General features: G+C 49.0%; 2 protein-coding genes across 7 annotated transcripts; one reads left to right on the top strand and one right to left on the bottom strand.

The window, feature by feature from the left end:
• Nucleotides 1-6,796: 6,796 nt before the first annotated feature.
• Nucleotides 6,797-10,776, bottom strand: Cxhxorf49 (similar to human chromosome X open reading frame 49). 4 transcript variants are annotated; one of them, XR_005498360.2, is made up of 7 exons: nucleotides 9,346-10,776; nucleotides 8,650-8,806; nucleotides 7,998-8,080; nucleotides 7,681-7,726; nucleotides 7,288-7,351; nucleotides 7,061-7,102; nucleotides 6,797-6,979 (listed from the first exon to the last, which is right to left on the bottom strand). XR_005498360.2 is itself a non-coding variant. In XM_039100422.2 (6 exons), the coding sequence occupies exons 1-5, from the start codon at nucleotides 10,639-10,641 to the stop codon at nucleotides 7,062-7,064; spliced, it is 1,623 nt and encodes a 540-aa protein (XP_038956350.1). In that variant the 5' UTR covers nucleotides 10,642-10,776; the 3' UTR covers nucleotides 6,797-6,979; nucleotide 7,061. The 4 variants fall into 4 exon arrangements, 1 of the variants encoding a protein (XP_038956350.1); XR_010061300.1 differs by having other exon boundaries at nucleotides 7,061-7,351; XM_039100422.2 differs by lacking the exon at nucleotides 7,288-7,351.
• Nucleotides 10,777-10,930: 154 nt separating this feature from the next.
• Cxhxorf49B (similar to human chromosome X open reading frame 49B) lies at nucleotides 10,931-14,821 on the top strand. 3 transcript variants are annotated; one of them, XR_005498365.1, is made up of 7 exons: nucleotides 10,955-12,372; nucleotides 12,912-13,068; nucleotides 13,537-13,619; nucleotides 13,892-13,937; nucleotides 14,267-14,330; nucleotides 14,516-14,557; nucleotides 14,639-14,821. XR_005498365.1 is itself a non-coding variant. In XM_039100427.2 (6 exons), exons 1-5 carry the CDS (start codon nucleotides 11,035-11,037, stop codon nucleotides 14,554-14,556), a joined length of 1,665 nt encoding a protein of 554 aa, XP_038956355.1. In that variant the 5' UTR covers nucleotides 10,931-11,034; the 3' UTR covers nucleotide 14,557; nucleotides 14,639-14,821. The 3 variants fall into 3 exon arrangements, 1 of the variants encoding a protein (XP_038956355.1); XR_010061374.1 differs by having other exon boundaries at nucleotides 10,931-12,372; nucleotides 14,267-14,557; XM_039100427.2 differs by lacking the exon at nucleotides 14,267-14,330 and having other exon boundaries at nucleotides 10,931-12,372.
• The last annotated feature ends 5,673 nt before the right edge of the window (nucleotides 14,822-20,494 follow it).

Here is a 20,494-nt window from a genome sequence, read left to right as displayed (position 1 = left end):
GGGGGTCCAGCCTTGGCAGGATCAAGGACTTCTTCTCCCATTGGTGCCCGACAAGGCCATCATCTGCTACATATGTGGCTGGAGTCATGGGTCAGTTCATGTATATTCTTTGTGTAGTAATTTAGTCCCTGGGAGCTCTGGGGGGGGGTCTGGTTGGTTGATATTGTTGTTCTTATGGGTTGCTCCACTCCATGTATAGTCTTTGGGTAATGGTTTAGTCCCTGGGACCTCTGGTTGGTTGGAATTGTTGTTCTTAAGGGGTTGCAAGTCCCTTCAGCTCCTTCAAACCTTTCTCTAACTCCTCCAATGGGGACCCCATTCTCAGTCCAAAGGTTTGCTGCTGGCATTTGCCTCTGTATTTGTCATGCTCTGGCAGAGCCTCTCGGTAGACAGCTATATCATGCTTCTATCAGCATGCACTTCTTGGTTCATCCATCTTATCTAGTTTTGGTGGCTGTATATATATGGGCCACATGTGGGGCAGGCTCTGAATGGCCGTTCCTTCAGTCTCTGCTCCAAACTTTGTCTCCATATCTCTTCCTATGAATATTTTTGTCCCCTTCTAAGAAGGACTCAAGCGGGGTTGGGGATTTAGCTCAGTGGTAGAGCGCTTGCCTAGCAGGCGCAAGGCCCTGGGTTCGGTCCCCAGCTCCGGAAAAAAAAAAAAGAAAAGGAAAACAAACAAAAAAAAAGGACTCAAGCATCCACATTTTGGTCATCCTTCTTCTTGAGCTTCATATGGTCTGTGGATTGTATCTTGTGTAATTCAAGCTTTGGGGCTAATATTCACTTATCAGTGAGTGCATACCATGTATGTTTTTTTGTGATTTGGTTACCTCACTCAGGATGAGATTTTCTAGTTCATTCCATTTGCCTATGAATTTCATGTAGTAATTGTTTTTCATAGCTGAGTAATATTCCATTGTGTAAATGTATCATATTTTCTGTATCCATTCCTCTGTTGAAGGACATCTGTGTTCTTTCTAGCTTCTGGCTATTATAAATAAGGCTGCTATGAACATAGTGGTGCATGTGTCTTTGTTATATGTTGGGGCCCAATTTAAATTTTTAATAAAAAACAAAAATTGCTAAGAGAGATTTTAATTTTTCCCACCATTGAAGTGCCAGGGTGAGGGGATACTCAGGTGGGCCCCAACCTGCTCAGAAGAGGAGAGGGAAGATAGGGGAAAGAGGTGGGAGGGGGTGGTCAGGAGAGGGCAGTGAGCTGGATGTAAAGTGAATAAGTAAATAAATGAATATATTTTTTCAAAAGATGTCTGTAAACTAATACATACGTCAATTAACTCGATTTAGCAATTCCACAGGGTGTACATATTTCAGAACATGATATACATAATATGTACTATATTTGCATTTAAAAAGTAAAACATAGGGGCTGGAGAGACTCTTCAGCAGTTAAGGGCATTTACTGCTCTTTCAGAGATAGAGGTTTATGTCCCAGTACCCACATTCATTTCGAAGGGGTCTGATGCTCTCTTGTGGCCTCTGAGGAGTCCTGCATGCATGTGTGCACAAAAACTCACATAAGTCCATATACATACATATTAAAAACAAATTAAAAAATAGGGACTAGGGAGATGGCCCTATGGTTAAGAGGACTGGCTTCTCTTTCAGAGGATTGATGTTCAATACCCAGCACCCACGTGGTGGGTCACAACTATCTGTAATCACAATTGCAGGGGATCCATTGATTTCTTTGTTCTCTGCAGGCACCATGTGCATACATGTTGCACAGACATACATGCAGGCAAAGCACCTATGCACATAAAATATTTTTTAAATTAAAAATAAATATTCAAAATAAAAAATATGCTAGCCATGATAATGCAAGCCTTTAAAGTCCAGTATTCAGGAGAGACACGAGCAGTCAGGTCTCTGAGTCCCAGGTCAACCAGGCAGGCTACACTGTGAGTCCCTGTCTAAAAAAAGGTAGAATTTGCTGGGTGTGGTTGCTGTGATCCAAACACTCAGAAACCTGAGTCAAGAAGATTATCATATGTTTGAGGCCAGGCTGGGCTACACAGTGAGATTTGGGCTAATCTGAATAACAGAGTGAAGCCGGCTCTTGTTGCTCTTACAGAGGATCTAAGTTTGGTTCCCAGAACCCACATGACTGCTCAGAACTGTCTGTAACTCTGGTTCCAGAGAATCCAAAGTCCTCTTCTGATCTTTGAAGGTGCCAGGCATGCATGTGGTCAACAAACACATAGGCAAAGCACTCATACACAGAAAATAAAAATAAATAAATCTAAAAATATTTGTAAATGTATGAAGTTCCCATATTGGTGTAGAAATTCTACTTTTAAGTATTTAGTTTTAAAAATCAGAGTATCTGGGCTAAAGTGATGACTTTGAGGTTAAGAACACTTGCTGATCTTCCAGAGGACCTGAGTTTGGTTCCCAGCACCCACACAGCAGTTCACAACCACTTGTAACAATTCCAGGGCATTCGGCACCTTCTTCTGGCTTGCACAGGTACCTGAACACTTGTAACATACATACAGAAAGATATAACACAAATATTAAAATGAAGATAAAGATAAGTCTTTTTAAAACAGAATTTCAAAGTGTTATTAGTTGTTTGTATAGCGTGTTTCTAATAGCATTCCTTGAGAGAGCTGAGAGCAAGCCAAACATCCGTGGGTGAGTAAGGAAACAAAATGTGATCTGTTCTTTGGTCTTACGATGAAATTTTACTTGTACTTAAGAAGGACTTTCTTACACATCCTATATACATGGATAGACCTCGAGGACATTATGACAGGGACCTAGTCTCTCAAACTATCAAATACTAATGCTGGAAAGATTGTTTTGTGGTTAAGGGCACTTGCTGTGCAGTCATAAGGACTGGAATTCGGATCCCAATAAGTATTCTACAAGCCAGGCATCCTGAAGATGCCCGTATTCCAAACTCCAAGGGATACAATGCCCTTTTATGGCTCCCAGGTACACAAAGGCATGCATATCTACACAAGTAACAAATGCATACCCACATAAATGTTTTAAATAGTAAAATGCTACATGATTTTACTTACATGAAGGATCCCAAAGAGTCAAACTCAGAGAAACAGAAGATAGGATGGTGGTTTCCAGAAGCTAGAAGAGAAATATGAGAGTTAGTTTTTAATGATTACACATTATTTTCCTCTTATTTAAAATAGCATTATTTTCCTAGTGTGATATATCCTGATTACAGTTTACCCTCTCTCTAGTTCTCCCAGCTCCTCTCCAAGGCCCCTCCCACCCAGATCCCATCTATTCACAAATGTCTACTTACACTATTCATTAATTTCATTACATTCCACTATCAGCAATGCAAGGCTGTTGACACCAATTTCTCTGCAGGTGTCAGTATCTTGGATTAGACCAGAGGCTTTTAACCTGCCAGTTGCAACCTTTCTGCCTTTTCATGGGGGTCGCTTATGAAGCAGATATTTATGACTCATAACAGTAGCAAAATTATGGTTATGAAGTAGCAAAGGAAATAATTTTATGGTTGGAGGTAACCACAACATGAGGAAATGTATTAAAGCGTCACAGAATTAGGAAGGCTAGGCACCACTGGATTAGTCTCTAAGAGAACATTTTATCTTTCAGAAAGGTGCAGGCCATGTTTGTAAAGAAGCTCAGGGTAATCCTGGCTCCCAGCCCCAGACAAATGTTGCTAGAGGCTTCCTAGTACCAATGGCAGGCACACAGCTCAGCCACCCTACAAGGCCCTCACTGAGTTGAGTTCAACGGGAGGCAGGACAGAGCTTAGGTGCTCTCCAGGGCACACCCTCTCCTGCCTGGGGAGGAGGCTGAGAAAGAGTGGGGAGTGGAAGGAAGGGAACCTTCCTACCTACTTCTCTCCAGTGGAGGCCGATTTTATTTGTCAGAAGGCAGCCTGGGAAGCCTCCACTCCCTCCCCTAGAGGCAGCAGGACCAGCCTATCACAGCAGCACACTATTGGGCAGCAGTGGGACTGGATGAAGAGGAGGGGAGTTGTGTGCTTGCAGCTGCACTGGTGACAATGGCCCTGAGCATGCAAGAACAGTGCCTGGTGCTGGAATGCACCACAGCCAGACCTGACATACTTGTGCAAGCTGCCAGAAACCCCGCTGCAGAGTCTGTCAGACTTCACTCAGCTCTTAGGCCTGCCAGAAGTGTTCACTGTAGCTCAGGATGAGAGCCACATCCAAGAAACTGAGAATGTCCTCTCAGGGAGAGGTTCCAAGTAGATGGGGGTTTGAATTCCCACTGCCCATTCAGGCTCTGAGGTCTGTGATTGTCCTGCGATATATAGTATGTGCTGTCTCTCTAAAGCTCAACCTATGGGACCCAAAGGGGACAAGCTGAGGCTGTGGGGCAGGGTACAGCCAGGCCTCACCCACTCTCAACTTGCAGTTTGTACTCTCACTGTACACATCCCATCAGGCTCTCCTAGAATGGCAGTTGCCAGAAGAGTTCCTGATTCAAAGATAGGCACCCGCCAGCTAATCTAAGAAATGAAGCTTGCATATCACCCTCTCAATAAAAAGGATCTTTAATTTTCCTTGTGTCTGAATAGTTTGTCTGTGAAAAATAGTTGTGAGTCTATGGACCATGTGTGTTCTGTACCTGCAGAGGCCAAAAAAAAGGGTTTCTGATCCCCTGGAACTAGAGTTATAAATGGATGAGTGGGATGTGGGTTCTGGGACTCAAACCCAGGTCGTCTGGAATAGCAATCACTACTTTTAACTACGGAGCCATCTCTTCAGGAACACAGGGCAAATTTTTTGAGAGTATATGCTAGGGGAGGACCCTGAGCCTACATGGCAAATGCATTTTGAGAGCCCTAAGTATAGCAACTTTTTTGACATGCACTTCCAAACACTCCATACATTCCTATACTGTAAGATTAAATAAAAAACACCTCTAATGAAAGATTAAAACCAACCTAGCCTACTGTACATTTGATAGATCACAGGCTCAGGTCTCACCTCATGCTGTGGGTCACCCAGTCAGAGCTTTCCACAGCAAGGGCAATCACTCTGCCTTCACAGACTCACAGCACACACAGCCAGAGCAAGGGACAGACTCCATGGCCACAGGTGGCTTTTCATCACCAGCCCCCACATCAAACGTGAAAAGCCCCACCTCTCAGGAACAGGATCTGGCAGAACCCACACCTGCTCATCCCTCAATCTCAGCTCCTGCCTCAGATCTTGCTTCTGGCTCCAGGCTGGAAGCCATCCTGTCTGTCAGGATGTGGAGCCCTGGAGGAAGGAGGGAAGATGGACCTGGGACATAAACCTGTGATGTTTGGAAACATTTGTGACAAGTGGGAAGGCAGAGGAGAGGCATGTGGAAGACCGTCCACACACGTGTGGACATAGCACCTTCAAAACCAGATGCACAGGCTAGCAAGATGGTTCAAGCCTGAAAGCCTGAGTTCCCTCTTTGGAACCCACTTAAAAATCTGGATGCGGGGACTGGAGAGATGGCTCAGAGGTTAAGAGCACCGACTGCTCTTCCAGAGGAATATGAATTCAATTCCCAGCAACCACATGGTGGCTCACAACCATCTGTAATGGGATCCAATGCCCTCTTCTGGAGTGTCTGAAGACAGCCACAGTGTACTCACATACACAAAATAAATCTTGTTTTAAAAAATATCTGGATGCAGGGTGGGAGAGAGATGGCTCATGACCTAAGAGCAGTGTGCTGCTCTTCCAGAGGATATGAGTTCAGCCTCCCCCTCCTTCCCACTTTCCTCTTCCCCAGCCCTCTCCTCTACTGTCTTTCTCTCTCTCAGAGATCCCCCAAACTTCTTAAAACCAGAACTTTTCAGATGGGGACCAGCTAAGAACACTTGTCAGACCAGGACCTGGAAGATGTGGACATTCAGGCCACAGCCATGGGAAGGTTCCCTGTGTTGGCTCACAGAACCAGTAAAGACACAACTTCACCCCCCACCAAGCCACAGACAAGCAGGCAGTCTTTGCTGCTCCCTACAGCCTGTGTACAGTGTGTGTAGTTTCACTTATAAGACCACTCGTAGGTGTGATCTCTACACCTCTACCGCCATGGTCCAGGACAAGACATGGGACTTAGAACCTCATTTTAAAGGGGAGGGCTATGCAGGAGCCCAAAGATGAAGTGCAAATTCTAGTCCAGTACTCCCTGAGTGCAGTGCCTCCCAGAGAGAGAGACTGGCCCAAAAGGCCAGAAACCGGGATGGAGGAGGACCAGGAAAGGAGCAAGGATTGCTGCGTGCAGAGAACAGGAGACAAAAATGGGCTTTATGAGACTGTCCCAGAGAAGGCAGGAGTCAGGGCAAGGGCGGGATCTTTGGCAAAGGGGGTTAAGTACTGGCTGTGTCAGGCCCAGACAGCTGGCTAAGCTTGGGGGCATGGTGCCTGCTCAGAAGCTGGCCCACATCCCACTCAGGACTAATGCCTTTTTTTTTCTTTTCCACTAAATACTTTATTTAGTTTTTGAAAAGTTCACACCTGAGAACCGTATTTGGGGAAGACAGAGAGGAGCGTAGGTGGGGCCTAGTGTTCTTAGAGGGCCGTGAAAGGAAGAGTTTCCACCCCGTTGCTGTACCTCATCACCCACCAAAAAAGGGGGGGGGGCTGAACATAGGACAAAAGTACTTAGTGGGAACAGCTGTCGCCAGGGGCAGGTACCGGGCAAAAACAGGGGCACAGGTCAGCTCTGGCTGTAGAGCACTGGTTCTCAATCTGTGGGTAGCGACACACACAGGCTCACACATCAGATATTACACTAAGGTAAAGAACAGTTGCAAAAGTACAGTTGTGAAGCGGCAACAGAAATAACTTTATGGTTGGGGATTAACATGACACAGGGAACTGTATGAACAGGCCATAGCATTAGGAAGCTGGAAACCACTGCTGTAGAAGAACTGGAAGGAAGCAGCATCCCTGGGTGGAGTAGTTTGGCCTCTTCTGTGGGGAGAGAATCTGGGTCCAACCTGTCAGGGAAAAACAGTCAGGCTAGCCCTTGCTTCCTGGACAGTCAGGAGTGTGAGAAGGGCTGTGGATAGAACACTCACTTCAGAGATCCTGTAACTTTTCGTTGAGGGCCTGCATGACCGCTGAAACACAAAGGAACAAATGGGTATTTCAGACTCCTTAAGACACACAGGAACCCACCAGCCTGAGCCCCAGTCTCTGTTCCATAGGAACTTCCGGACAGCCACCTCACTGCCCCCCAACCCCCATCCAAGCAGACAGACTTGGGACAGACTCCCCCACCCATCACCGAGCGCTATGTGCAAACGTTTTCTACAGGAGAACGGCATGAACAGGCAGTCCTCAAACGCTGGGTCACAGCAGTGCCAGCCCTACTTGTGAAACAAACAAACAAACATGTGACAACAGACACCTGACAAGCCCCAGGTGCCAGGACTTCAAGGGAAAGTAAAGGAGGAACATCTGAATGTCCAGACAGAAGGGGACATGGGGGACTCATCTGCATAGTACATGGGAGAGCAGAAAGCCTCTTGGTACAAGTCCCAGAAGTCAGGGCACAGAGGGCTCCCAGCCTGGCCTGCTTCATGTCACCACCCCCATGAGTGCCCGCCCCACCACCCACCATAATCACCCGCACCCAAATTCTAAGCTCCCCCTCTGTCCCTGTCCCAATATCCTTCCTGCCCAGGGTAGGCCATACCTAGTTGTTCCTTGAGTTCATCTATTTCCTTCTGGAACATCAGACACTAGCCCAGCAGACATGGAGAAAAAGAGAGATTAGTATTCAATGCCCTGGCTTCCTCTCTGCTCCATCCACACTTGCCCTTAATCCTTACACCTCCCACTGTCCACAGTCCTGTGATAAGGCAGGCCAAGAACCTTGAACAAGGAGGAGGTGCCCTCTCCCTGCACAGTATGGGACAGGAGTAGGCACAGGAGGTTAACTGTCAGCTTAATTTTGACGGTCAGCTCAGCGTCTATCTGAGGCTGGCATTTCTGAGAGTTGACAAAATTTACCTGTTGGCAGCCCCCTACTCCTTGTACTGGGTACTGCCTGTCTCCAACTGGGAATGGTAGGCGTAGAGGTATTTCCTGGTCACCTGAAACACATGAACACACACACACACACACACACACACACACACACACACACACACACACACACAGTGAGGATCAGAGGGAGGAACATGGAAGTGGGAAGGGACTAATAGGGTCTAAAATGAGGCAGCCATGCCCTCTGGTGGCAGCAATTTGTACCTGGTAAGTCTTCATCTCTATCCATCTGTATTCCTGACTTCACTACAGCCCCGAAGCAGTATAAAAGTGCTGTGAGCCCCTTAGACTAGGGCACTAGACGGACGTTAGCAGGACTACCACCATGGCTAGAAGGTGGAAGGAGCTCTGTGCATGAATCACAATCAGCAGCACAATCTCTGGTACTAGAGATGGAGTTGGTGTTGCCCTATGCTTTAACATCATGCATCCCACAATCCCACTCATTTCACAATGTGGCCTGGGGTCAACCCTGACCACACCCAGTCTCCTGTGGACTCCCTGTCTACTTCAGCAGGGAAGCTCAAGAAACAAGGCTGCAAACCCTAAGACAGAGCCTGAGGTTTCTTTCCTCTCCCCATATTCCCCAACTGCTTTCAAACCCCCAAAATCTCACCAGCAGGGGCAGGTGCTCTGGGTCTGGGACATCTCTGGCTCAAGGACAGGAACTGCAGGTTTCCTGGAACTTGAGATGCTCTGGTGTTGCAGTCTCCACTGCTCATTTCTCCACGATACATGCACACGGAAGGCTGCTCTGCCCTGTGTGGTGGAACCTCACACACAAAAATCTTATCATGAGTAAATATTGCTGAGGGGCTGAGGAAAAAGTGGGGTAACAAAATGGAGGCTTGTGAGGCTTATCCCATCTGCACTTTCTGTCCTCAGGCAGCCTCAGGTCAGGAGGCAGAGCTTAGCCAGGAAGGTGCCCACAGACACTGAAAAGCCTCATCTCCTGGCCTGGCTTCCTTGGGGAGGAACAAGGGATGCATCAGGGGGCTCTCGGGGCCGACTACATGCTCAATTGCAAGGGCTCTCTGGACACCAATCACCCAAACCAACAACCAGGCACACTCCCACCCCTGCCTGGTTAGAGAGAGGAAATGCACAGCAAGAGAATAATAACCAACACCTAACTGAGGCTCCCTTGATATCCACACTCCACCCTTACTTACTACCAGGACTTTGCCTCCACTGGACATCCTAATCAGGGTGAGTGTCCACTGACAACTCCCCAAGTCTAGGCAGGGGTAGGGGGAGCAGTGCTGGGGAGGGAAAGGGCAGGGTGAGAGGAGACAGGAGATGGTCTACTCACTTGGGCCTGCAGTCCAGGATCTCTTGGTGAGTTATTATCTTCTTTGGGCCCTGCCTGTGTCTCCCTTGACTTCTTTACCATGAATTTCTTCCCAGTGCAGAAGGGCTTACACTCTTTGGGTCCTGAAGGCAGTGAGCATTTACTGGCCTTCCCTAGCAGGGCAACCCCTGAGATTGGGGGGAAAGTGGCTGGTTCTACAGGAGCTGACTTGAGTCTCTGTCCCCATGGTGGGAAGGTTCTCCCCACCGGTCCTCTTGAGGCATCCCACTGAGATGGCTTTTCTGAGGGTGGCTTCTTTCTAGGACTGGTCTTGGGAAAGCCACCGGAAGCAACAGCAACAGGGGCAGGGGCGGCAGTAGAGGCAGTGGCAGAGGCACTGATAGTGGCAGCAGCAGCTGCAGTAGCTCCTTGGTGGCTGGGCCTGCTCCCTTCTTTGCCCCAAACCATACTCTGCTTTTTCTTAGACAAAGAGCTTTCTAGCTCCCCTGAAGCCTGCTTTTCTATGGCTGAACTGAGTCCTCTTGGAGTAGTAGCCAGCAAAGTGGAAGGCACATGGACAAAATTTTCCCTACCATGGACATTCGTGTGTCTGGCTGGATCTTCCAGTTCAGTGAGGCCAGTGGACTTGGGCTGGTTTCCTTCTTTGAGACAAATGGTTACCCTCATCATCTGTATCTCACTGAACTCATCAGAAGACTCAGGGTCGGAGGATGGATATTGAGCATCATCACTGGTTATCATCCTACTTGTGGCACTTCTTCTTGGGGTCATCCAAGCCCTGCCTCGCCCCAGAGCTCTGGGGTGCAGTTGGCTAGCTGTGAACTGCTTCCCTTCCGTAGAGGTCAAAGGCCGCGTCCCTCTCCTGATCATGCTAGCATCTGAGTCTCCCCAAATGCTAAAGGGCTCGGCAGCACAGGTTTGTGGAGACGGATGTCTGTGGACACCCCAGGCCTCCCGGTTGGCTAAATGCTGCCCGAAGCTTGTACCTTCTACAGCTAGATGCTGTACAAAGTCCAAACTGTCCCCCCTGTCATCAACCGGAGTGCCAGGCCGACCTTCGCAGCCCCAAATGACTGACCTTCCCTCCATCTCCTCCCTGTCTAACCAGGAGTCATACGGGAAAGTCTTGGAAACCGGGAGACACATTTTGTCTTCTCTGCTTCGTAACAGCCTCTCCTCAGGTCCTAGGCCATGTCCCCTTGCGAATCCCTGGGGAAACCGGCGTCTTTCTGAGGGCTCCCCACTTTCTGGCCCCAAGTTGGTACCCCGAAAAGACGCCTCATCAGGAGAGCTCATGTTTCTGCCCTGCAGGAACAGTCTGAGGGAAAACCGTCACCGCCTTCACTGCATTCCCAGCTACGCCTCGGCGAAGGAAACCGCCACTGCCGCGGCTGCTGCAGGTGCCATACACTTCCGTCAAATATCGCGAGACTTGGCGCACCCACGAGGGTCTTATTTCGCTGCTCTCATTGGTCTGCCACTCAACTAGCCACCAACCAGGGTGCCTATTGTTGGGCCGTTACTTGAAGCCCTAGCCAATAGAGATGAGGACTCTTAAAGAAAGGGCGGGGCTTGGGAGGGATCTAGTCTGAGGCCTTTTAGAGACTTCGAGGACTTTCCAGAAGCCTCGAGAAGTCACGTGTTCTCTGGACCTGTGACAAAAGTCCTCGCTTTCTCCATACTGCCGACATGAGCTCTCCGGATGAGGCGGCAGTCCCTGCAGCCTCTGAAGATAAGGACAGCCCTCCTACCGGTGGTATGAATTTCTGGGATCAGGTGTTTGTTCCTGAAGCCGACTTGGGCCAGGACAGCAGGAAGCGTTTAGGGAACCCAGTGACCAGCCGAAGAGTTCCGGAGGGTCCGAGCCTCTTCCGAGGTCCTCTGGAGATTGGAGAGGGTGAGGGCAGCCTCCCAGGCCCTGAAAGCAGTGAGTTGGAGTCTGGGGCTAAGTTGGAAGCAACAGAGGAAAGAGGCGGAGTGCTTAGGGATCCTGAATGCCAGACCACTTCCCCCATCGACCAAGAAGAGGTCGACCTGGACTTCTTGCCCCAGCTCAGCAATGAGGCCATGACTATAATGCGAGAGCTGACCAACCTTCAGACCCGAAAAGTCTGCAGGTACCCATCCCCACAAACTTATGCTGCTGAATTGGCTGCCCTCTGGGAAAACATAGATGAAGGCTCCAACAGAAGGGCACTGTCCTTGAGCTCTGTGAAAGGGAAACAGGCCTTCGAAGGTGCACCGTACCCTAGAGGCCTGGGACGAGGCAGAGCCTGGGTGACCCCAAGAAGAGGCACCATAAGTAGGATGGTGAGCAGCGAGGTTGTCCAGTATCCCTCCTCAAACACTGTGTCTTCTGATGAGTTGAGTGACACTCAAGTGAGGAAAGTAACCACTTGCCTCAAAGAAGGAGACCAGGCCAGGTCCAGTGGCCTCACTGAGCTGGATAACATAGGCAAACATACAACTGTCCATAGCAGAGGAAATTTTGTCCATGTTCCCCCTTCTGTACTGTCTAGTGCTACCTGGGGACTCAGCTCAGGCATGGAAAGGCAGGCTTCAGCAGAACTGGAAAGTTCTTTGTTTAAGAAAAAGCCAAATATGGGCAGGGGCAAAGAAGGAAGCAGGTCCAGCCACCAAGGAGCTACTGCAGCTGCTGCCACTACCTCTGCTGCTGCCCCTGGCTCACCTTCTGCTGCTTCGGGTGCTCTGCACAAGACCAGTCCCAAAAAGAAGCAAGTACAAGAAAAGAACTCCTCCTTAGATGTGTCAAGAGGACCCCAGGGGAGAAACTTGTCACCGTGGGGACAGAGACTCAAGTCAGCTCCTGTGGGGCTAGCCACCCTACCCCCAATCTCAGGGGTTGCCCTGCTAGGGAAGGCCAGTAAATGCTCACTGCCTTCAGGACCCAAAGAGTGTAAGCCCTTCTGCACTGGGAAGAAATTCATGGTAAAGAAGTCAAGGGAGACACAGGCAGGGCCCAAAGAAGATAATAACTCACCAAGAGATCCTGGACTGCAGGCCCAAGTGAGTAGACCATCTCCTGTCTCCTCTCACCCTGCCCTTTCCCTCCCCAGCACTGCTCCCCCTACCCCTGCCTAGACTTGGGGAGTTGTCAGTGGACACTCACCCTGATTAGGATGTCCAGTGGAGGCAAAGTCCTGGTAGTAAGTAAGGGTGGAGTGTGGATATCAAGGGAGCCTCAGTTAGGTGTTGGTTATTATTCTCTTGCTGTGCATTTCCTCTCTCTAACCAGGCAGGGGTGGGAGTGTGCCTGGTTGTTGGTTTGGGTGATTGGTGTCCAGAGAGCCCTTGCAATTGAGCATGTAGTCGGCCCCGAGAGCCCCCTGATGCATCCCTGGTTCCTCCCCAAGGAAGCCAGGCCAGGAGATGAGGCTTTTCAGTGTCTGTGGGCACCTTCCTGGCTAAGCTCTGCCTCCTGACCTGAGGCTGCCTGAGGACAGAAAGTGCAGATGGGATAAGCCTCACAAGCCTCCATTTTGTTACCCCACTTTTTCCTCAGCCCCTCAGCAATATTTACTCATGATAAGATTTTTGTGTGTGAGGTTCCACCACACAGGGCAGAGCAGCCTTCCGTGTGCATGTATCGTGGAGAAATGAGCAGTGGAGACTGCAACACCAGAGCATCTCAAGTTCCAGGAAACCTGCAGTTCCTGTCCTTGAGCCAGAGATGTCCCAGACCCAGAGCACCTGCCCCTGCTGGTGAGATTTTGGGGGTTTGAAAGCAGTTGGGGAATATGGGGAGAGGAAAGAAACCTCAGGCTCTGTCTTAGGGTTTGCAGCCTTGTTTCTTGAGCTTCCCTGCTGAAGTAGACAGGGAGTCCACAGGAGACTGGGTGTGGTCAGGGTTGACCCCAGGCCACATTGTGAAATGAGTGGGATTGTGGGATGCATGATGTTAAAGCATAGGGCAACATCAGCAGTATAAGGTGGACTTTAACTCACCAGTTTTTGCTTGGTGCTCAGTCACTTAGCTCCTCTCAGATTCTGAATTTGGTTGTACCAAACAGGGAGCAACAGGAAAAGAAGGCTCAAACCCTCCCTGAGCTGATGATCCAACAGCTACAAGTTTCTACCAACAGAGGGAGATGTGGATTCATTTTAGATTTCACCAGTCCCTTCATACCTGTACCCCATGTCTAGATACTACATTAAAAAAAATTATTTTAGGTGAAGAAGATGCAATTGTGGGCGCGGTACTCCCTGGTGAAGAAAGACAGCAAGAACTACAAGGGACACCAGGCTGTGCTCAGGTAAAGATTTCTCAGCTCTCAGAAATGCCAGCCTCAGATAGACGCTGAGCTGACCGTCAAAATTAAGCTGACAGTTAACCTCCTGTGCCTACTCCTGTCCCATACTGTGCAGGGAGAGGGCACCTCCTCCTTGTTCAAGGTTCTTGGCCTGCCTTATCACAGGACTGTGGACAGTGGGAGGTGTAAGGATTAAGGGCAAGTGTGGATGGAGCAGAGAGGAAGCCAGGGCATTGAATACTAATCTCTCTTTTTCTCCATGTCTGCTGGGCTAGTGTCTGATGTTCCAGAAGGAAATAGATGAACTCAAGGAACAACTAGGTATGGCCTACCCTGGGCAGGAAGGATATTGGGACAGGGACAGAGGGGGAGCTTAGAATTTGGGTGCGGGTGATTATGGTGGGTGGTGGGGCGGGCACTCATGGGGGTGGTGACATGAAGCAGGCCAGGCTGGGAGCCCTCTGTGCCCTGACTTCTGGGACTTGTACCAAGAGGCTTTCTGCTCTCCCATGTACTATGCAGATGAGTCCCCCATGTCCCCTTCTGTCTGGACATTCAGATGTTCCTCCTTTACTTTCCCTTGAAGTCCTGGCACCTGGGGCTTGTCAGGTGTCTGTTGTCACATGTTTGTTTGTTTGTTTCACAAGTAGGGCTGGCACTGCTGTGACCCAGCGTTTGAGGACTGCCTGTTCATGCCGTTCTCCTGTAGAAAACGTTTGCACATAGCGCTCGGTGATGGGTGGGGGAGTCTGTCCCAAGTCTGTCTGCTTGGATGGGGGTTGGGGGGCAGTGAGGTGGCTGTCCGGAAGTTCCTATGGAACAGAGACTGGGGCTCAGGCTGGTGGGTTCCTGTGTGTCTTAAGGAGTCTGAAATACCCATTTGTTCCTTTGTGTTTCAGCGGTCATGCAGGCCCTCAACGAAAAGTTACAGGATCTCTGAAGTGAGTGTTCTATCCACAGCCCTTCTCACACTCCTGACTGTCCAGGAAGCAAGGGCTAGCCTGACTGTTTTTCCCTGACAGGTTGGACCCAGATTCTCTCCCCACAGAAGAGGCCAAACTACTCCACCCAGGGATGCTGCTTCCTTCCAGTTCTTCTACAGCAGTGGTTTCCAGCTTCCTAATGCTATGGCCTGTTCATACAGTTCCCTGTGTCATGTTAATCCCCAACCATAAAGTTATTTCTGTTGCCGCTTCACAACTGTACTTTTGCAACTGTTCTTTACCTTAGTGTAATATCTGATGTGTGAGCCTGTGTGTGTCGCTACCCACAGATTGAGAACCAGTGCTCTACAGCCAGAGCTGACCTGTGCCCCTGTTTTTGCCCGGTACCTGCCCCTGGCGACAGCTGTTCCCACTAAGTACTTTTGTCCTATGTTCAGCCCCCCCCCCTTTTTTGGTGGGTGATGAGGTACAGCAACGGGGTGGAAACTCTTCCTTTCACGGCCCTCTAAGAACACTAGGCCCCACCTACGCTCCTCTCTGTCTTCCCCAAATACGGTTCTCAGGTGTGAACTTTTCAAAAACTAAATAAAGTATTTAGTGGAAAAGAAAAAAAAAGGCATTAGTCCTGAGTGGGATGTGGGCCAGCTTCTGAGCAGGCACCATGCCCCCAAGCTTAGCCAGCTGTCTGGGCCTGACACAGCCAGTACTTAACCCCCTTTGCCAAAGATCCCGCCCTTGCCCTGACTCCTGCCTTCTCTGGGACAGTCTCATAAAGCCCATTTTTGTCTCCTGTTCTCTGCACGCAGCAATCCTTGCTCCTTTCCTGGTCCTCCTCCATCCCGGTTTCTGGCCTTTTGGGCCAGTCTCTCTCTCTGGGAGGCACTGCACTCAGGGAGTACTGGACTAGAATTTGCACTTCATCTTTGGGCTCCTGCATAGCCCTCCCCTTTAAAATGAGGTTCTAAGTCCCATGTCTTGTCCTGGACCATGGCGGTAGAGGTGTAGAGATCACACCTACGAGTGGTCTTATAAGTGAAACTACACACACTGTACACAGGCTGTAGGGAGCAGCAAAGACTGCCTGCTTGTCTGTGGCTTGGTGGGGGGTGAAGTTGTGTCTTTACTGGTTCTGTGAGCCAACACAGGGAACCTTCCCATGGCTGTGGCCTGAATGTCCACATCTTCCAGGTCCTGGTCTGACAAGTGTTCTTAGCTGGTCCCCATCTGAAAAGTTCTGGTTTTAAGAAGTTTGGGGGATCTCTGAGAGAGAGAAAGACAGTAGAGGAGAGGGCTGGGGAAGAGGAAAGTGGGAAGGAGGGGGAGGCTGAACTCATATCCTCTGGAAGAGCAGCACACTGCTCTTAGGTCATGAGCCATCTCTCTCCCACCCTGCATCCAGATATTTTTTAAAACAAGATTTATTTTGTGTATGTGAGTACACTGTGGCTGTCTTCAGACACTCCAGAAGAGGGCATTGGATCCCATTACAGATGGTTGTGAGCCACCATGTGGTTGCTGGGAATTGAATTCATATTCCTCTGGAAGAGCAGTCGGTGCTCTTAACCTCTGAGCCATCTCTCCAGTCCCCGCATCCAGATTTTTAAGTGGGTTCCAAAGAGGGAACTCAGGCTTTCAGGCTTGAACCATCTTGCTAGCCTGTGCATCTGGTTTTGAAGGTGCTATGTCCACACGTGTGTGGACGGTCTTCCACATGCCTCTCCTCTGCCTTCCCACTTGTCACAAATGTTTCCAAACATCACAGGTTTATGTCCCAGGTCCATCTTCCCTCCTTCCTCCAGGGCTCCACATCCTGACAGACAGGATGGCTTCCAGCCTGGAGCCAGAAGCAAGATCTGAGGCAGGAGCTGAGATTGAGGGATGAGCAGGTGTGGGTTCTGCCAGATCCTGTTCCTGAGAGGTGGGGCTTTTCACGTTTGATGTGGGGGCTGGTGATGAAAAGCCACCTGTGGCCATGGAGTCTGTCCCTTGCTCTGGCTGTGTGTGCTGTGAGTCTGTGAAGGCAGAGTGATTGCCCTTGCTGTGGAAAGCTCTGACTGGGTGACCCACAGCATGAGGTGAGACCTGAGCCTGTGATCTATCAAATCCACAGAAGGCGATGTTCCTGTATTTCTTAAAGTGCATGAACTTTAAAAATGTGCAGATCTGTCTGGACTTAATGCTGACTTATAATCAACAGTTAAGATTCTGAAACAGAAGGATCATGGTTTTATGGGTAGTGAAATCTTTTTTTTAATCATTTAAAGTTGGTATGTGCATGTAACTTCGAGTGCATCAGTGTATCAGGAGCTTTATACCCCTTTGGAGTTAGAAGTGGTTGTGAGCTTCCATGTATGATTGCTGGGCCTAAGAATTCAGATTCTCCCCAAGAGCAGTTGTACCTCCAACTGTTAAACTCTCTCTTTTGTTTGTTTGTTGTTTACTTGCTTGTTTATTCAGTATCTCATGTATTGCAGGCTGGTGTTGAACTTACCATGTTGCTAAGAATGACAATGAATTTCTAACCATACGTAGTGCTGATCTTTTCTGTGTGGGACACCATGCCTAGTTCACTGAATGCAAGGTTTGGAATCCAGTGTTTCTTGAATGCTAGGTAACTACTGTTGTGTTTACAAAAAGTTAAAGGAGAGAAAGAATGTATTTTGGTTGATGTTTAGTCAGGTGTAATGGAAGGGTTACCTCCGAGGGCCCCCCATGCTGAGGCATCCCTCCCCACATCACAGCCACATGGTGTTTAGAGTTTATTCAGGGCATGGGGGAACAGAGTGTGTGTGTGTGTGTGTGTGTGTGTGTGTGTGTGTGTGTGTGTGTGTGGAGAGGGGGTGGGGTGGGGAGAGAGCGAGAGGGAGAGAAGGAGAGAGGAGGGGATGGGGAGGGAGGGAGGAGAGGGAGACAGAGAAGGAGAGGAGTAGAGGCTGGTCATGAGCACGTGGAAGGGGAGGAAGGGAATGAGGAGAGAGGGGGGATGACAAGCATGTAGAGAAGGGGGAAAGGGAATGGGGAGAGAGGGGAAATGAGAGAACCACGTGGAGAGAGGGGAAATAAATGGGGAGAGGGGGAAGAGACAAGATGACAGAGCAGGGGCAAGAAGGCAAGAGCAAGAGAAAGTGGAGGGGGACCAAGCAGCCCCTTTTATAGTGAGTCAGGCATACCTAACCTGGAGGGTTATGTCTGGAGTCCACTGTGCCAAAGGGCTCGGCTGCTCGACCCCATCGTTTCCAGCCAGGCTGGTGTTGGGCTGTAGAGAAGCCACTGGACACTGTTCCAGAGGTGGGGAAGTGCAGTCTGAGGCACAGTACATAGCCAGAGTTGGCTCTGGGGTCCCTGGACCTGCAAGGAGGCCAGGGCCATCTGCTTCTCAGGCTCTCAGATACCTAGGCACCACTGAATGCTGCAGAAATCTAGCCCGGGGCCAAGGGAGAAAAGAGAAGACTCCAGTTGATGTCTTGGGGCTGGGAGCAGTCCGTGGCTTGATGGTGGCAGGCTGCAAGCTTATTAGTGGTAGCTGCTGTGGCTGGACCTTCTACAGGAGATTAGATGGTGGCTCTGTAGGTGAAGGGCTTCTCCACAGCTCCCCATGACAAATCTCGAAGAAAAGAGACAGTCCATGGCTTTAAGGTATTTATTTTGATTTATTTGATGGAAAGTGGATGAGTAAAACCGTATCTCACTTATGAGGGTGGGCCTGAGATTAAACACCTTTTGCAGGGAGGAATGAATGTCTGGGAAGGAAAGCTTATTGGCTAAGCCCTCCAAGACTTTAGGTACCTCATTATAAAGGAGATCTGTCTTGAGCCTATGGGACCTGTGGTCAAGTCCTCTACCTGTGGAGGGGCTTGAGGCATTACCCTTATGTGACTGATAGCCACAAATCTAAAGGTCTGTAGCTAGTGATTGGAGCCTTGTTCCCTGGGAGTCAGGCAAAATGCCTACCATCCCTTCAGGGTCACTGAGGTTTCTAGCCTTAGTTCAACCAGGAACCAGGATGCTTTTCACGGTCCCACACTGGTCATTGCCAGGTAACTGTGGGACAGAGCTTACACAAAATGCTAACATTCCCCTGTTTTTGGTTTAATTAAAAAAATTAGAAAGAGGCAATGATGAAGCAGGAATAGGTTCATTTTGATCTTTAACTACTTCCTGCTGGCTTCGGGGAACATTATCTCTAGGAAACCTAGAAGAATGGGTAATGTTGGTCTAGTCTTAGAAGAGTTGGCTGTTTCCTTGCTGTCCAAGGTCTGTGGAACCATCTGTGGAAAGATCAAAAGGAACAAGTCCAGTAGAAGCATCTGTGTCTGTGAAAGGAGATTAGTGTGTCTGGATGTTGCTTCTCTGAAGCTGTTCTGGATTGTTGTAAGCACCTGGACTTGGCAAGATGGTGAAACACACACACACACACACACACACACACACACACACACACACACACACACACGGTAGAGAATAAAGTTAAATATGTTTGGGAGGAAGAAATTCTTTCTTAGATGTACATTTGAAACCCAGAGGAATCCTGCCCTCTGGAATAGGTAGTAAGTGGGAACTTTAGGCAGATGGACTTATCTGGATAGAGTCTATTTGGTCCATGAGAGGTAGGTCTCAGTGGGTTTCCTATAGCTTATAAGTTTACAAAAGAGGCAGCAACATGAAATAGTGGTGTTTCTCAGTGGTTATCATACCACAATCCAGGCAGCGTCTTGTAGCCGTGTTCATTACCTTCTGAGACCTTGGGGGGTAAGCTGTTAGGTTCTGGGAGCCTCTGTCTGTCATAAGCTTGTGTGTGTGTGTGTGTGTGTGTGTGTGTGTGTGTGTGTGTGTGTGTACACATACATACATTTCTGATAAAATTGAGAGCTGTATCTATTGGTCATATCTGAGTTAGACAACTTATGTTTATTAAATTACTTGTTTGAGAATGTATATAGTAAATAGAGCATAACTTACTAGTACTAGCAAAAATCTGAGTCTCAGCACCAAATGTTGTGTTTATAAAGAGATAAAGAGAGAAGGAGGGAATTTTTTGGTGGGTATGTAGTCAGGTGTGGAGAAAGGGGTTGCCTCCAAGGACCCATGCTGAGGCACCCCTTCTCCCTGAGGGACCAGCCATAGGATGGTATAGTATAGAATAGTTCAGTCAGGGCATGGGGAGGGGAGTTAAGAGGGTAGTAGAGACAGAGAAAGAGAGAGACAGTGAAAGGGGGAGGAGAGAGGAGAGGAGAGGACAGGAGAGGAGAGGAGAGGAGAGGAGAGGAGAGGAGAGGAGAAGAGAGGAGAAGGGAGGGGCTAGCCATGAGCTCATGGAGAGAGAGGTAGGAAGGGAGGGAATGGGGAGAGGCGGGAAGGGATGAGAGGACAAAGCAGGAGCAAGAAGGCAAGAGCAAGAGATAGCAGAGGGAGGCAAGCAGCCCCTTTTATAGTGATTCAGGCATACCTGGCTGTTGCCAGGTAACTGTGGGGTGGAGCTTAGACAAAATGCTAACAAGTACTCTCCTGATTGAACTATATCCCAGGCAGAAAACCTATTTTTAAAATCATGCAAAGTGGACTGGGCTGAAGGCTCAGTGGGTAAACTGTGTACTGTACTTGCATGAGGAGCTACATTTGGATGGCCAGCACCAGTGTAAAAGCCAGGAATTGGCAACAAAAATCTGTAACCCCAATGCTGAGGTGGGGGCAGGTGGATACAGATGTATTCCAGGGGCTTTCTGGCTATCTAGCCTAACTTATTTGGCAAGCTCCAGGTTCAGTGAGAGAACCAGTATTGAAAAAAATAACGTGGAATGGGTGGAGAAATGGTTCCATGGTTAACAGCATATACTGCTGGTGTTCAGTTGTCCACTGTTGTTCAGTTTCCAACACCCACATCAGGCAGCTCACAACGGCCTGTAACTCCAGTTTTAGGGAATCTGACACCTCTGC

Source organism: Rattus norvegicus, chromosome X (assembly GCF_036323735.1).
Source record: "Rattus norvegicus strain BN/NHsdMcwi chromosome X, GRCr8, whole genome shotgun sequence".
Lineage (NCBI taxonomy): Eukaryota > Metazoa > Chordata > Mammalia > Rodentia > Muridae > Rattus > Rattus norvegicus.
This window is presented reverse-complemented; position numbering and strand designations above follow the sequence as displayed.

Excerpts from the sequence above, each read along its gene's own strand:
- Cxhxorf49 (XM_039100422.2), bottom strand. The coding sequence starts at position 10,641 with ATGAGCTCTCCTGATGAGGCGTCTTTTCGGGGTACCAACTTGGGGCCA. Across the intron at positions 8,081-8,649 it reads CAGAGCACCTGCCCCTGCTG|GTGACCAGGAAATACCTCTA; the intron begins GTGAGATTTTGG and ends CATGTGTTTCAG. Across the intron at positions 7,103-7,680 it reads TGAACTCAAGGAACAACTAG|CGGTCATGCAGGCCCTCAAC; the intron begins GTATGGCCTACC and ends TTTGTGTTTCAG.
- Cxhxorf49B (XM_039100427.2), top strand. The coding sequence starts at position 11,035 with ATGAGCTCTCCGGATGAGGCGGCAGTCCCTGCAGCCTCTGAAGATAAG. Across the intron at positions 13,069-13,536 it reads CAGAGCACCTGCCCCTGCTG|GTGAAGAAGATGCAATTGTG; the intron begins GTGAGATTTTGG and ends AAATTATTTTAG. Across the intron at positions 13,620-13,891 it reads GGACACCAGGCTGTGCTCAG|TGTCTGATGTTCCAGAAGGA; the intron begins GTAAAGATTTCT and ends CTGCTGGGCTAG.